This window comes from Zootoca vivipara, chromosome 12, assembly GCF_965207765.1.
Source record: "Zootoca vivipara chromosome 12, rZooViv2.hap1.1, whole genome shotgun sequence".
Lineage (NCBI taxonomy): Eukaryota > Metazoa > Chordata > Lepidosauria > Squamata > Lacertidae > Zootoca > Zootoca vivipara.
The window spans coordinates 37263060-37276260 of record NC_142595.1 but is presented as its reverse complement, the minus strand read 5'-3'; the positions used below and the strand labels follow the sequence as shown (position 1 = coordinate 37276260).

The 13201-nt window shown below is 48.5% G+C and overlaps 1 protein-coding gene across 8 annotated transcripts in view; it reads right to left on the bottom strand.

Moving 5' to 3' along the window:
• Nucleotides 1–1259: 1259 nt before the first annotated feature.
• Nucleotides 1260–13201, bottom strand: part of NTN5 (netrin 5) — a 34798-nt gene continuing 22856 nt past the window's right edge. For 3 of the 8 annotated variants that reach the window (XM_088655054.1, XM_088655053.1, XM_060281642.2), the window contains 5 exons: nt 9581–10566; nt 7982–8170; nt 6848–6997; nt 2869–3069; nt 1260–2024 (listed from right to left, as the gene is read on the bottom strand). In XM_088655054.1, coding sequence (XP_088511180.1) covers nt 1696–2024; nt 2869–3069; nt 6848–6997; nt 7982–8170; nt 9581–10511 — 1800 coding nt within the window. In that variant the 5' untranslated portion in view covers nt 10512–10566 and the 3' untranslated portion in view covers nt 1260–1695. Of the gene's footprint in view, nt 2025–2868; nt 3070–6847; nt 6998–7981; nt 8171–9580; nt 10567–10690; nt 10897–13201 lie in introns of all 8 variants that reach the window. The other 5 variants (XM_088655056.1, XM_060281644.2, XM_088655052.1 and 2 more) reach the window with 3 other exon arrangements.

Sequence of the window (13201 nt, the reverse complement as noted above, 5' to 3'; positions counted from 1 at the left end):
TGCACTGCCTCAAAGTTCGCCTTGTACCATAGATTGCTCCCTCCTTCATTTTTTGACCGGAAGCGCAGGGCTGTTTTTACTGCCCAGGTGAAGCAATGCTGAAGCAAGAAACTACTTTTCCAGTAACCAATAGCAATGCAAAAAGGCTTCCTAAATCAAGTACATGCTGCTGTGCTGTGTTCGCCCTATCATGGTTTTTAGGTTATCCCATTCTCTCCTCTTAACTCTTCCTCTGCCACCAAACCTCAACACTCCTTGCCTCGTATATCTTTGATTGCTGCTGCTTCAAATTTATAGGCGACTATCTCTCTCCTTTCTGGCAGGCCTGACCTGGGAGGAAGTCCTTTCCCACTCACTGGGGCCTGCTTCTTGAGAGTGAGTTGTTATCTGTGTTGGTCAGTAAGCCAAGCGCCATCCTCTTTCCGCACTCCTTCAACTCGCAGAAAGCTCTGCTTATTCTTTTTGCTCCTGTTGCTTCTCACGCAGCAGCTCGGAGCAGGCACTCGAGCTGCTTTGCTAGCTAAGAGAGCCTGAGCCCGTGTGCCGCCGTTGCTGCAGTGTGGGTGGGGCGGCCTGTGCCTTCCCCAACGTCCTGGGTGCCTGCATGCAAGAGACAAGGTGGAAGCAAGGGAGAGGCGCAGGCAGGTAGGAGCAGATTTACCTGGGAGGAAGTCCCTTTGCCCTCCTTGGGACTTGCTTCTGACTGAGGAGGAGCGCCCGAGACTTGAGTTGTTAGTTAAGTCCGTGAGGAACGTAGGCTGCATTTTCCTTTATTCATTTGCAATATTACTAGTAGCTCTCTCAATATTACTAGTAGCTTGCGCATCACCGAGGGGGGCTGTTGCGAGGGAGAAACAGATGCACGCTCCTGCCTTGCCACAAACACATGACATGCCTTTCCCCTGCCTGAGAGCAAGTTTCGCAAGCTGGCAAGAGCTTTGCCGCCAGAAAGCAATAAGTAGACCCACTGCTTCAGCGCATCTCAACAACACCCAACCCAAAACGTATCTCCCTCCTCCTTTGGAGCAGCCACCGACTCAGAGCAAACCACCTGGTAGACATGACTGTAAGATAGGGATGCTGATTCATTTGTGAAAATGAAGTTCCTCAGCCCCTCCGCCCTCAAAGGGGTGGTACTTTCACCTCTGCTGATGGACAGACACGCACGCCCAATTCACGTGTCCATTTGCAAATCTGTTCCATCCTCATTCCCACATTAACCTGCCACTGAAATGAATGAACCAACCCCACACAAAATACGTATTTAAATACACCATTTATCCCAACGTACATTATTTCTAAAAGCATCTTTTATCTTGAAATATGCATGTTGGCATTTATTTATTTGTGGGGAAATGCGTCGTAAATTTCAGACACATGCGGAGGGATAGTTATGCTCCAGTCTGCACATTTTCAGTTCGGCAGGTGCAGATCAGGTCAGTTTGCCTTGGGATTCACAGGCGTTGACTTCTTTTCAAGCGTTCCTTACTTGCCACACAGGAGAGGATGGAGGAGGTAAGAGAGGCCTAGACGTCCTCAAAACTAACACTTAAAAATCCAAGTGTTTCCCTTATGCTCTGTAATAGCAAGGGAAGTGGAGGGTTATCACCAAATGTACCCATTTGCCTCCCCATTCCCTCCCTCTGTTTTCCTTCTGCCCACCTCCCTGCTCCCCCACCCCCCCACTGTGCTGACTCAGCTGAGTCTACATTTCCCACGCCTGCTTTGCTGCTGGAAACTGCGCAGTTTGTGTGCCCAGGCATCCCTCCAGGGCAGGGCCAGGCTGTTTTTGTCGAGGATTAACCGGGCAGGGTCGGGCGACTCCTCGTCGTTGCCGATCACCAGGTAAGATTTGCCGACTTGGAGGTGGAGGCAGCGGCACGCCAGGTCCTGCTCAGGCACCCAGAGCGGCTGCTCGCCCCGCCGAATGGGCACCCGGCGCTGGCGGTAGACGGTGAGGACCGAGGCCGTGAACTGCCACCACGTGCCCGACTTCTCCATGGCCAACAGCTGCGCGCGGAGAACTGGCAGTGGCAGAAAAAGGAAGAAATGACCCTTGGGAAGTCGCAACAAACGGTTGCATGATGTTGCTCTGCAGCTATGGCGTCACACACACAAGGACATTGGGAGCTGCTTATACTGAGTGAGATGGTTGGTTCACCTCCATCAGTATTGTCTACACTGATTGGCTGTCGGTCTCCAGGGATTCAGGCAGAGGACCATTCCTAGCCCTACCTGGAGATGCCTGGGATTGAACCTGGGACCTTTCGCCCCCTTTGTAAGTTGTTCTGTTCTTCCCTCCCCAGAAGCTGGAGCATCTCCTGGCCCTCATTTTCAAGCCTGTGATGTCATTGCTGGGCATGTCATCCCTTGCAAAAACAAAACCCAATACTTTCCAGAAGGCTTGTGCTTCCAGCAACGATGTGCAGATAGTGGGAACTATGTCATGAACAAGCCTGCACATCTCACCGTACATTTTCCTTTAAAGGTGGGATTTTCCAGGCTTTCTCATTTCAAAACCATAATCTTTCCTACAGTTAGGATAGTTCATAGCCCAAGGGCTTCCTGGCAGGTTTTTTTTGGGGGGGAGGGGGAGGAGAAAAGGTGAATTACAGAATTGTAGAGTTGGAAGGGACCACCACCCCCGCCATGTAGGAATCTTTTGCCCAACATGGGGTTTGAACCCACGAACCTGAGATTGAGAGTATGATGCTCTACTGACTGAGCTATGTCAGAGGTCTCTGGCATCACTTCTGGGTTCAGCCGCCTTTTCACTCATTTGCAAAGAACAACTTCACACAGCGAGGTTGGTGGCAGAGAGCTGAAAGGGTGCAGGGAGCTGGGGTTTCAGACACAAGTGTGAATTACCGTAATCCTTTTTGCAGTAGTTCCTCAGGTTCATCTGGACACGTCCTCGCGGTGGCTTACAGTGGGTCTGACATTCAGTACCTATTGAATGCATCAGGTTAGGCTGGTGTAAAACCACCTCCCAAATCAACCCTCCTTCTTTCTCACCTGCATTCCACTCCTGCGGCGGGGCGATGGTCGTCGTCATCTCTTCCTGTATCCCTGTGGGAGGGAAGATATAGAGGAAACCATTTGATTTTGATTTTTTTTAAAGTAAAGAACATTCTTCGCCCAGAAGAGAGGAAAACCTGGTGTGACAGGAATTCTGGGAACTGTAGTTCATTAAGTGTTCTGTGAATCGCAGCTCTGAGAGAGGTAAACTACAGTTCTCGGGATTATTTGGGGGTAGCTGTGTGCTTTAAATGCATGTGTGCCGCTAAGTCTAGCTGTACCAACTTGTTTTTAGATCAGTTATTCTGCTTTTGATTACAGAATGATGAAGAACCTGTCACTCACAGTATTCCTCAGCTCGACGCTGGATTCCATGATTTGACTGGGTGTCACCCATACCCTCCCCTCCTGAACTGATGCTGACTGTCCTTAGTATTACAATGAGCCCTCAAGAGAATATTATTTTTATTTTTATTATTATTTGTAATGAATCACACACACACACAAATTGAATGGCACTGCTGGAAGGCCAGAGCCTGGCTATCTCGCATGCGTCAGCATCAGTTCCATTACAGATGGGATCTTTACGCTACCTATGAAGTTATTTCCTGATATAGCATCGCCTGCAGAAAGATAAAAGATCAAAGGTTTTCTGGAACACATGTGCTTCCACAGCTATGACCTCATTTCCTGTTTTAGCAACTACTTGGAGGCAGAGCCTCTCAAAGCGCCTTCTCATTCCAGAACAGTGACGGAAAGGTTATTGGAGGGGCTTTCTGTTCACCACCATTGGCAGGATATTATTCTTATTCTGCATTATACATTTAAAGCTGCACCATACCCCTTTAAACAGTCAGGGCTTGCCCCAAAGAATCCTGGGAACTGTAGTTTGCTAAGGATGCTGAGGGTTGTTAAGGAACCTCTATTCCAGACCCTCCAAGTGTCTCTATTTTCCAAGGACAGTCCCTGATTTAGAGAAGCCGTCCTGGTTTAATCTGATCCCGGAATGTCCCACTTTTCCTTAGGACGTCCCTATTTTCATTGGAGAAATGTTGAGGATACAGAGTAGGGTTGCCATATTTCAAAAAGTGAAAGTCCGGACAGAAAAGTTGTTGAGCCTTTTTTGCCGACATGGCTGTTGCCATACGCTCGCATTTCCCCAGACATTTCAGCGGTTTCCACCCGGACACTGTTTCCGACGCCCGTTTGCCGGCTATGTCTGGGAAATTCCGGATGTATGGCAACCTAGTACAGAGTTTTCCGACCCCAGAGCCATTTGAAGGCAGCCCTGCATATGGAAGCTGGGTTTTTTTTAAAAAAAATGTTTATAATGTTTTATACTCTACCCAGTCAGATGGGTGGGGTATGAATAGTAAAATTATTATTATGGAATGGGACGTCCCTATTTTCATTGGAGAAATGTTGGAGGGTATGCTATTCCCCTCAGAGAGCTACAGTTCCCAGAGTTCACAGGGAAGAAGGCTTGACTGTTAAACCAGCCTGGGTCTTGTTGCTTTGTGAGAGGAATAGAGGCCTTTTAAAAACTCAGCGTCCTTAACATTCCCAAGATTGTTTGGGGGAAGCCATGACTGTTTAAAATGGTATGATACTGAGATATAGAGATATAGAGATATAGAGATAGATAGATAGATGATAGATAGATAGATAGATAGATAGATAGATAGATAGATAGATAGATAGATAGTGCTGATGAAGCCTTATTGCATTAGGTTCTTTATTCAACAACAAAATATATCAAAGCAACATTACAGCAACATAAAATACAGAGAAAATCAATGGAAAGCCAAATTGAAGAAAATAACATATGGCACAAAATTCCTAAAATACTCGCCCAGCAATGCCATAAGGAAGACAAGTCCTACCTCACCCCACTAAAAGATGAGCTGTGCAGTAGAGGCTAATTTAACCACACAAAGCTTGGGTAAATAAAAATGTCTTAGTCTGGCTCCTAAAAATTGACAATGACAGTGCGAGTCGTGGTTCCCTGGAGACAGCATCCCACAAATGGGCAACCCCTGAAAAATATAGTCGCTGATATATTACTACACTGGGATCAGGGGAAAGATAGGGCTAGCTTATGAAACTTTTAATATAGAAAAGGATATTGCCTTGGTACCATATTGAAGAGAATACAGCAGTGAGGTGGCGGCAGCAACTTTATTGAGTTTTCAAAACTTCAGAGACGCAGTTAAGGTAAAACATTCTCAGTTGTAGGTTATGCTAACATAAAAACAAACTCTTAATATTCCATAAGGTGAAATATATACAGTGGACAAATATTAAGGATGCAGCCCTTATAGCGTGCCTACGTTATTTTAATTCCAAGAATTTGTATTTTTCATTTCCTGTGCAGGATTTAAATACCTTGCACTGGAGAAGTTTCATATATACTCCAGTTCTGAAGTCTTTATGATAAGATAATGTCTTGGGATGTGTTCATGTGTTTAAGCCTCCCCCCGCCCCCACCGCAGCCGAGGTACAGCACTAACCACTTTTCTTTATAGATATTATTGTGTTAGATTACAAATGTCTGGCCACTGAAGAGGACTTTATGTTGAATGTGTCTGGCAGATTCCTCTAAGGAGCTCTTACATTTAACAGGTATTTGGCCTATAAGCAGATTATAGGACTGCATTCTTAATATTTGCCTGTAGTGTATATTTTATTTTATGGAATATATAAAGTTTACCTTTATGTTTGTACAACCTACAAATTGAGTATATAATGTACAACTGAGTGCTTTACTTTAACTCAACACTTTGGAAGTTGTATTTTGTTACCGAGGGTGGAACTTTTTTTCTGTTTTTGAGGGTTGTTTTTTTAAAAGGCTTTCTGTTTTTATTGTACTGAAAACCATATGCAGGTGCCCACAACCAGACACTGGGTAGAAAATAAAGGGCTCCAATATGTAGTCTATCTTAGAGAAGTGTCAAGTGCTCCTATTCAGTTTTCCAGCCAGTCTGTCATGCCCCCCATAGGATACTCCATTCTGTTTTTTCCTCCCAACAGGATTTATTGTCACCCCCCCCCCCAACCATCAGGCTATGTCCACATTAGCAGCTTGAAATGCACCGAGACCAAGCCCCTCCCACTGCGTTTCAAGACTTTAAATATTTTTTTTTGCTGTACACACCGGAGAGGGGGAGAGGATGTCTTCACCTGATGCTTGTTACCTGATTTGTTTCCCCATGGGCCTGCAACAGCCCCCTTCCACCGCAACTCCAACGAAGCTGTCATCTGCACATGTGCAATAGCTATCTTTGACGTACAATAACTATCTTTGACGTACACACCTCAGCTCAACTGTGGCTTACGTTTTCAAACCAGATGGCAGCTGGTTTAAGGAGAATGCATCAACAGCGATGTTTCTCAAGAAGCTACGGGGCACATATGGATTGTGGCTAATGTTATGTATACTTGGCGTCAGACACTAGCTGTGGGTGTGCACTGGAGCTGGAGTAAACTGTAATACATACACAGCCTCAGTCAGCATTCTGTGGCTACTGAGCGTTCTCAGTCCCCATTGGGATGTTTTGTGGGGGTGTGTGTCTCTGTTAGCCTCCCCCCCCTTCATATTGCACTTCTGCCAACAATGTGGCTCTGCAAAGGCTGCTGAAACCACTCTGTTTTGCCCGGATTATACCATTTTGGACACGCAAGCACCAGTACTCAGTTCTGAACATCGGAAACGAAGGTTTCTGACCTCCAGAAATTAAGCAGTGGCTCAGGTGGGTGCCATAGCCTTTTTGATTGAACCGTCATGAGAGGCTGGTTCTAAGCAGGGTTCAGGAAAAGTGGCCGCACTCACGCATGCAGGGGGCATGGGCGCTTCGGCTTTGCTGGAAACCTGGAGCGCAGCGGTTGCAGGTCAGGCCGGCGACTCCATTCTTGCACTGGCACTGCCCTGTGGTCTGGTTGCAAATGGTGCCAACCGCACCAATGGGATGACACTGGCAGGCTGGAGAGGAAACAAAATGGGGAGATGGTGTTAGTGGCTTAGAATGCTGCGAGCTTCTCTGGAACCGGTCTGCCCCTCCCTCTCCCAGGACGGTCTTCCGAGAAGGTGCCATTGTTAGTTACTCCATTGCTGTGTAGACTTTCTCACTGCTGTGCCCCACGCGGAGGGCCTGTCAAGACTCTCTCTCCTCTCCACCACCCCTCCTGCCACACACAACTTAGGTAAAGGTTATATATCTCCAGTTCTAGACTCCAAGACTGAAAGGATCCAGACACGCCTGTGCTACCACTGTAAATATCACGTCATTCCTCACCCAAGGAACTCTAATGAGAAAGCTGCAAGGATCTCTCAGAATTCTGAGGACTCTCATAAAACTACATTTCCCAAGATGCCCCGGTGGAAGAAGCCATGAAGGACACAAAGGGGTGAAGCTGTGCTCAGGTGAGGAGCAAATGGAAGAAAGGGTGTGTGGCCCTAGGGACTACTCACTGAACTGGCTCCCCCCCCCAAAATGCACTAACAAGCTTCCACACCAGTAGTGACTGCAGAAGTACAGTGGGTTGCTCTTACTTAATGGTGAAATCCAGATTAAATATGAAAAATTATGTGGGCTGGTGCTTTGATGATGCCAACATTAAAAAAAATAAATTAGTGTGTGCGTGCACAGCATTTATTCCACCATAAACACCCATCTAGTAGCAGCCTAACTCCCATTGCTTCTCCCTAATTCTAAGTGTGGCCATTTTAGGGGAGCAGGAGATCAAAATTCCCTGAAACCTTACACAGATGCCCACAGGATTCTGGGCAGCGTGAGAGGGACAAATAAATCCCGGTTGTCAGGAGGCTGTACCCTCACTTTCTCTTATTTCCTTTGTGTCTTATTGGACATTGACAGGGCTAAGCCCGCCCAGGTACGTACGTCCCCTTCATTTCTCTGCTGTTGTTGGGTTCCACGGGAGTGTTGCCCCTACAAACCCCACTCACCTTTACAGGCCTTGCTGCTCACCATGGGCCTGCTGAGGTCCCGCTTGAAGCCTGGCAGGCAGTACTGGCAGTGGCGCCCCGCCGTGTGGTGGCGACAGTTCAAGCAGATCCCTCCGCTTCTGCGCCCCGAGAGTTCGAAGAGCTCCATGCTGAACCGGCAACGGTGGGAATGGAGGTGGCAGTCGCAAGCTGAGGACGCAGGAAGGGGGTCTATCAGCTCTGCCAGCTGCCCCCCCCCCAGCCCTGTGGAAATCTCTTCCCCACCCAAGAACCCCCATCACACCCTGCACCCCTGGAGCCTCTCACCTCTGTAGATGCATATCCCAGTTCCCAATTTCTCCTTGAACAAAGGCCAGCCCTGCCAGGAGTCAGGGTACACCTTTGTCCAAGAGCCTGGATTAATAATTATGTTTGTGTTTGTCTGCACCACTGATAATGGTCCAATACTCTAAACCATGGGTGGAGAAACTTGTTCACCCCAAGGGCCACATTCCCTTCTAGGCAACCACCCAGGGGCCACAAATCAGCAGTGGGCGGGGCCAGAAGCAAAAGTGGGTGGAGAAACGAATGTTAAGTTTTCCTTTGTACAGTGGCTTGTTTCTTCACACGCTCGCATACCTCTGCCTTCCTTTCATCCAGGCAAGCAAGAAGCAAGGACACATTCTAGCCAGGCAAAAACACCCAAGGAGGGGCGGAAAGGAGGGCAATTGGGATGTGTGCTTGGGGAGTGGGTGTGGCCTGGAGAAAGCCCCAAGGGCCAGGTAGAGAGGCCTGGAGGGCCACATTTGGCTCCCCTGGCCTGAGATTCCCAGCCTCTGCAGAGTTGGTAGAGCATGAGACTCTGGGTCATGGCTTGCAGCCCCACATTGGGCAAAAGGATCCCTTCATTGCTGGGGATTGGACTAGAAATCTGTGGTTCCCAACCTTTTTTTTGGCCATGCCCCACCTAAGCATCTCTAAAATCCTGATCCTCCCCCTGTGACATATAATTCTTATTATTCAAAAAGTGAACTCCTATTCACATAGAGGAAGCCTAAAAGACCATTAACTATTAATAACTCATTCTCAAATTGCCCCTTTTAAAAATTAAATTGTCCCTCTGTGGAATGATCCTTGCGGTTCCTTCCAACTCTATGTGGAATTGTGCTGTAAAAGCCATCAAGGCTGTTATACATGGTTGTAAGAATGTGAGTAGGGCTATGATCTAATACACAAAGCTAAATCTTGGAAGAGGGGGCCCAAGGAAACAAGGGCCACAATCACACTGTAAATTTAAAATGCTGTGATGCCACAGCCATGGCTACCCCCAAAGAATTATGGGAGCTGTAGCTGCTTAAGGGCTGTTCAGAGACCCCTATTGCCCTCACAGGACTACAATCCCCAGAGTTCCCTGTGAAGAGGGATTGATTGTTAAGCTGCTCTGAGAACCGCAGCTCTGGAGAAGAAACGCACTCAGACACGGACCAGGAAAACCCGGACTTGTGCCTAGAAATGTGGCACGAAAGGGAATGTGGATGAGCTCTAAATGAGCAGCTCAGCCCAGCTGTGGACACGCAGTAACTCTCGGCCTTGCACACTCAGCCTCTCCCTCTGCCTCACCCACACACTCATGCGCATCTTTGGGGGTTGCCCGCTGCCAGGGCCTGTCCCAGTAGAAGGCTTTGCAGGTGTCACACTCCAGCCCGGCTGTGTTGTGGCGGCACTCGCACTGGGGTGCCCCTCCGTCCCGGCCGGCTGCGCACCGTGAGGCGTGTCCGTTGCATTTGCACCGGGCCCCAACCTGCAGCTCCGCCACTCCGTAGGACGCCTCCTTCCTCCGCAACCCCAGCACCCGTGTCGGGTGCATGCGGTCGAACGACACACGGAGGTCAGTAGCTGTGACCCAGTCCTGGAGCACGGGGCTGTACTCAAACATCCTGGCGGAGGGACGACCTGCCAGGGGCATAAAGGCCACCAGCCCCCCAGTCAGGGGCTTGGGGGCTGTTTGGGCTTCGACGCAAGCTGCCTCGTGCTCCATGTGTTTTAGGATGGCGGTGGTTGGCGGCAAATGGTAACGCCGCCGGCAGTGCGTGGAGAAGAACTGGAAGGGCACCCAGGTGCGCCCGTAGTCCATTGACTTGTAAATTGCGAGGGATTCTGGCCGCGGGGAGCAGAACCGCAGAGCCACATAGAGAACTTCCACCCGGCGTCCTAGAGCCAAAGTCAGTGTGGCGTTAGCTGCCGGCTGGGACCACCAGCAAGTGGCGCTGCCCTCGGCGTCGGTGAGGAACTCTGGCAAGTGGGCATTTTCTTTGCAGCGCTGGCAGAATTTCGAGGCTGGGTCAGCGGAGTCCCGGAAGGCGCACAGTCGTCCGGGAGGGTTCCCGCACGTGCTGGATACTTCCACCAGGCGCCCCGAGGCCACTTCAGAGAGTTCAGGGAGGCAGTAGTGCGGGTGATGGTTGGCATCGTAGCAGGGATCGCGAGGGTCCGACGCCAGGCCCAGGAGGAATGGGAGGAAAACTGCAAAGCCCCATGGGAAGTGAAGCATCTCTAGGGGGGCAGGAGGGGAATGAACCAGGAGCCGAAAGCTAACTATACATCACCTGGAAAAGAAGGAGGGAGATCATGGTTGTAGTTGGACTGCTGCCGACAATCAACAATCGGGGAAGAAGAAAAGGTCAAAACTGTTATGTATAATTGCTTAATTCACACAGAAATGGAGAATACCTGAATGTGTATTGCTGAAGGCTTTAACATGGGGATTTTCCAGGAGTTATATTAAGCTTTCTGAGCTCCTAGATGGGTTGATAATTAACTGTTATTGTTCTCTGCTAGCTCTGACGAGGTGTTTAACTTTAGATCACATGGGAGGCTATTGAACTGCAATTTCGCCATCTTGGAAGGGTGGTGGCTGTTGTCTTTGTTCTCAGGCTCTGTGGGAGTAAGGATGCGAAAATGAGCCTCTCCAGAAAGTGAATGCCGCTCCAGGCAAAAGGGAGGCTAAAAGGAGAGAGAACTTTGTTTCTAGGTCTGTTTGGAATTATCTTTTGTTTCTTATAAGATGCTGAGCCTGTGCTGGACATGCACAATATATTGTATTGAATTATTTGGATGTATCTTTAATGTTTTTGTTCTGTTTTGAAGGAAGTTCTGCAAACAACCACCTTTCCCCATTCACTCCTGTCTAGTTTACCCCGCTATTTCTCCAACAACGTAGAGCTTTCCTAGACGGGTGCTTTTTTGAGGGTACAGTATATTCTACAACATGTCCCTGATGCAGTAATAGTGGTGGATTCATACTGGACCATCCACACATTTTTCTGCTTTATTAGTTGTTCAGTGATGCTCCCCCAAAGTAATCACACCATTGCCAGCTGGAGGGGCACTCTATAGCATGGGCGTAGCCAGGATATTTGGGGGGGGCAGGCCTTTTGTTGGAGGGGGCAGAACCTCAGTTTGCTATGTATTTTATTGATTTTTATTGAGGGGGGTAGCTGTCCCCCCCGGCTACACCCATGCACAATAGCACAACAAAAGCCAGAGGCAGGAATGACTGGAACATTTCTGGTACAATTACGGTAGCTGCAGGATTTCAGCAGGAAGCCATGAGACATGCATGGATTGGAAACAGAGCAGTATGTCTGCCCCAAAACCTACGCAGGTGCAAACAGTTTTGAAAGTGGGATTGTGTATGACCACCCGATACCATCATGAGCGCAAGTTCACCATGAAGAGGATGCCCACAGGGGCCCCAATTCTATCCTTTCCCCACTTTCTCTCTCGTCCTCTTAAGGACTACTATATGCAAAACGCAATAAATGTGAGGCTGTTATTCTGCTGCATGCAATCAAAAGGTTTCCCCCTCAAGATCTCACTTGTCTTGCAAGATGCCACATTTTCCTAGTGTTCAAAGTACAATATTTTGCCACTGGGAAAATGCGACCCACAGAGCTACAGTTCCCAGAATTCCCTGCGAAGAGGACTGTTAAGCTACTCTGTCAATTGTAGCTCTGTGTGGGGATCTGTGGCCTCCTTCAGCACCCTTAACAAACTTCCTACAATTATTTGGGGGAAAGTCAGAACTGCTTAAAGCGGTATGATACTGCTAAATAAACAGGGTATCTGTAGAAGCCCCAAAATAGGATGCCCCTGCGGGTGGCCACTCCTTGGTAATCACTAGTAGGGAGGTGAATTTGTGTGTGCGCACACACCCTGCAAGTTGTCGCTGCACCTGTTCTTTGCTCTGTGATCGTTCATGGAACAATAATTCACACACACATATATCTCAACGACCCGCTTCAATCTAGAAACTAGGCCCAAAGAGCCAAATAGATGAGAATTTAATGAGCATGAGAAACTAGCTTTAAACCCCCTTTTCACAGTAGAGGCACGAATGGGAATTAACCCAGTCCCAAAGGCTGGGGGTGGGGGAGAGAAATAAAGGGAGGAGGTAATAAGCAATGAGGGGTTGCATCTGGTTATTAGTGTGTGGGTGGGGGTGGAGAGAGAGAGAGGAGGGTATAACTTTAGAGCGGTGCACGTCTAAAAATAAATGACTGCTCAAGGAGTGCTAATTTGTGAGATTATGCTAAGCCAAAATTCTCAATTTTCCCTGCGTGCCAGGACAGCTGGGGGTTGAGTAAACATGTTAGTTCCCCAAGGAGGCCACAACTATTGCACTTCAGGGCAGAAAAAAAGTACTGTATGGAGGGTGAGAGGAAATGGAGAAAAGTTTGTCCCCTCTCTATGGGGCAGCGGCAGGCTTCTCTTAGCAATGACCAAACCTAGGGATTGAGGAGTCCTCATCTGTGGATTAGGATAGGTCAGATTTTCAATTTTCTCTGTGTTCCTTATTGATCCTTAGGGTTGCAAAATAACCAGAAGGAAATGCTGCATGGCTTATTTTTAAAGGTAAAGGTAAAGGGGCCCCTGACCATCAGGTCCAGTCGTGTCCGACTCTGGGGTTGCGGCGCTAATCTCGCTCTATAGGCCGAGGGAGCCAGTGTTTGTCTGCAGACAGCTTCTGGGTCATGTGGCCAGCATGACAAAGCTGCTTCTGGCGAACCAGAGCAGCACACGGAAACGCCGTTTACCTTCCCGCCGGAGCGGTCCCTATTTATCTACTTGCACTTTGAACGTGCTTTCGAACTGCTAGGTGGGCAGGAACTGGGACCGAGCAATGGGAGCTCACCCTGTTGCAGGGATTCGAACCGCCGACTATCTGATCAGCAAACCCTA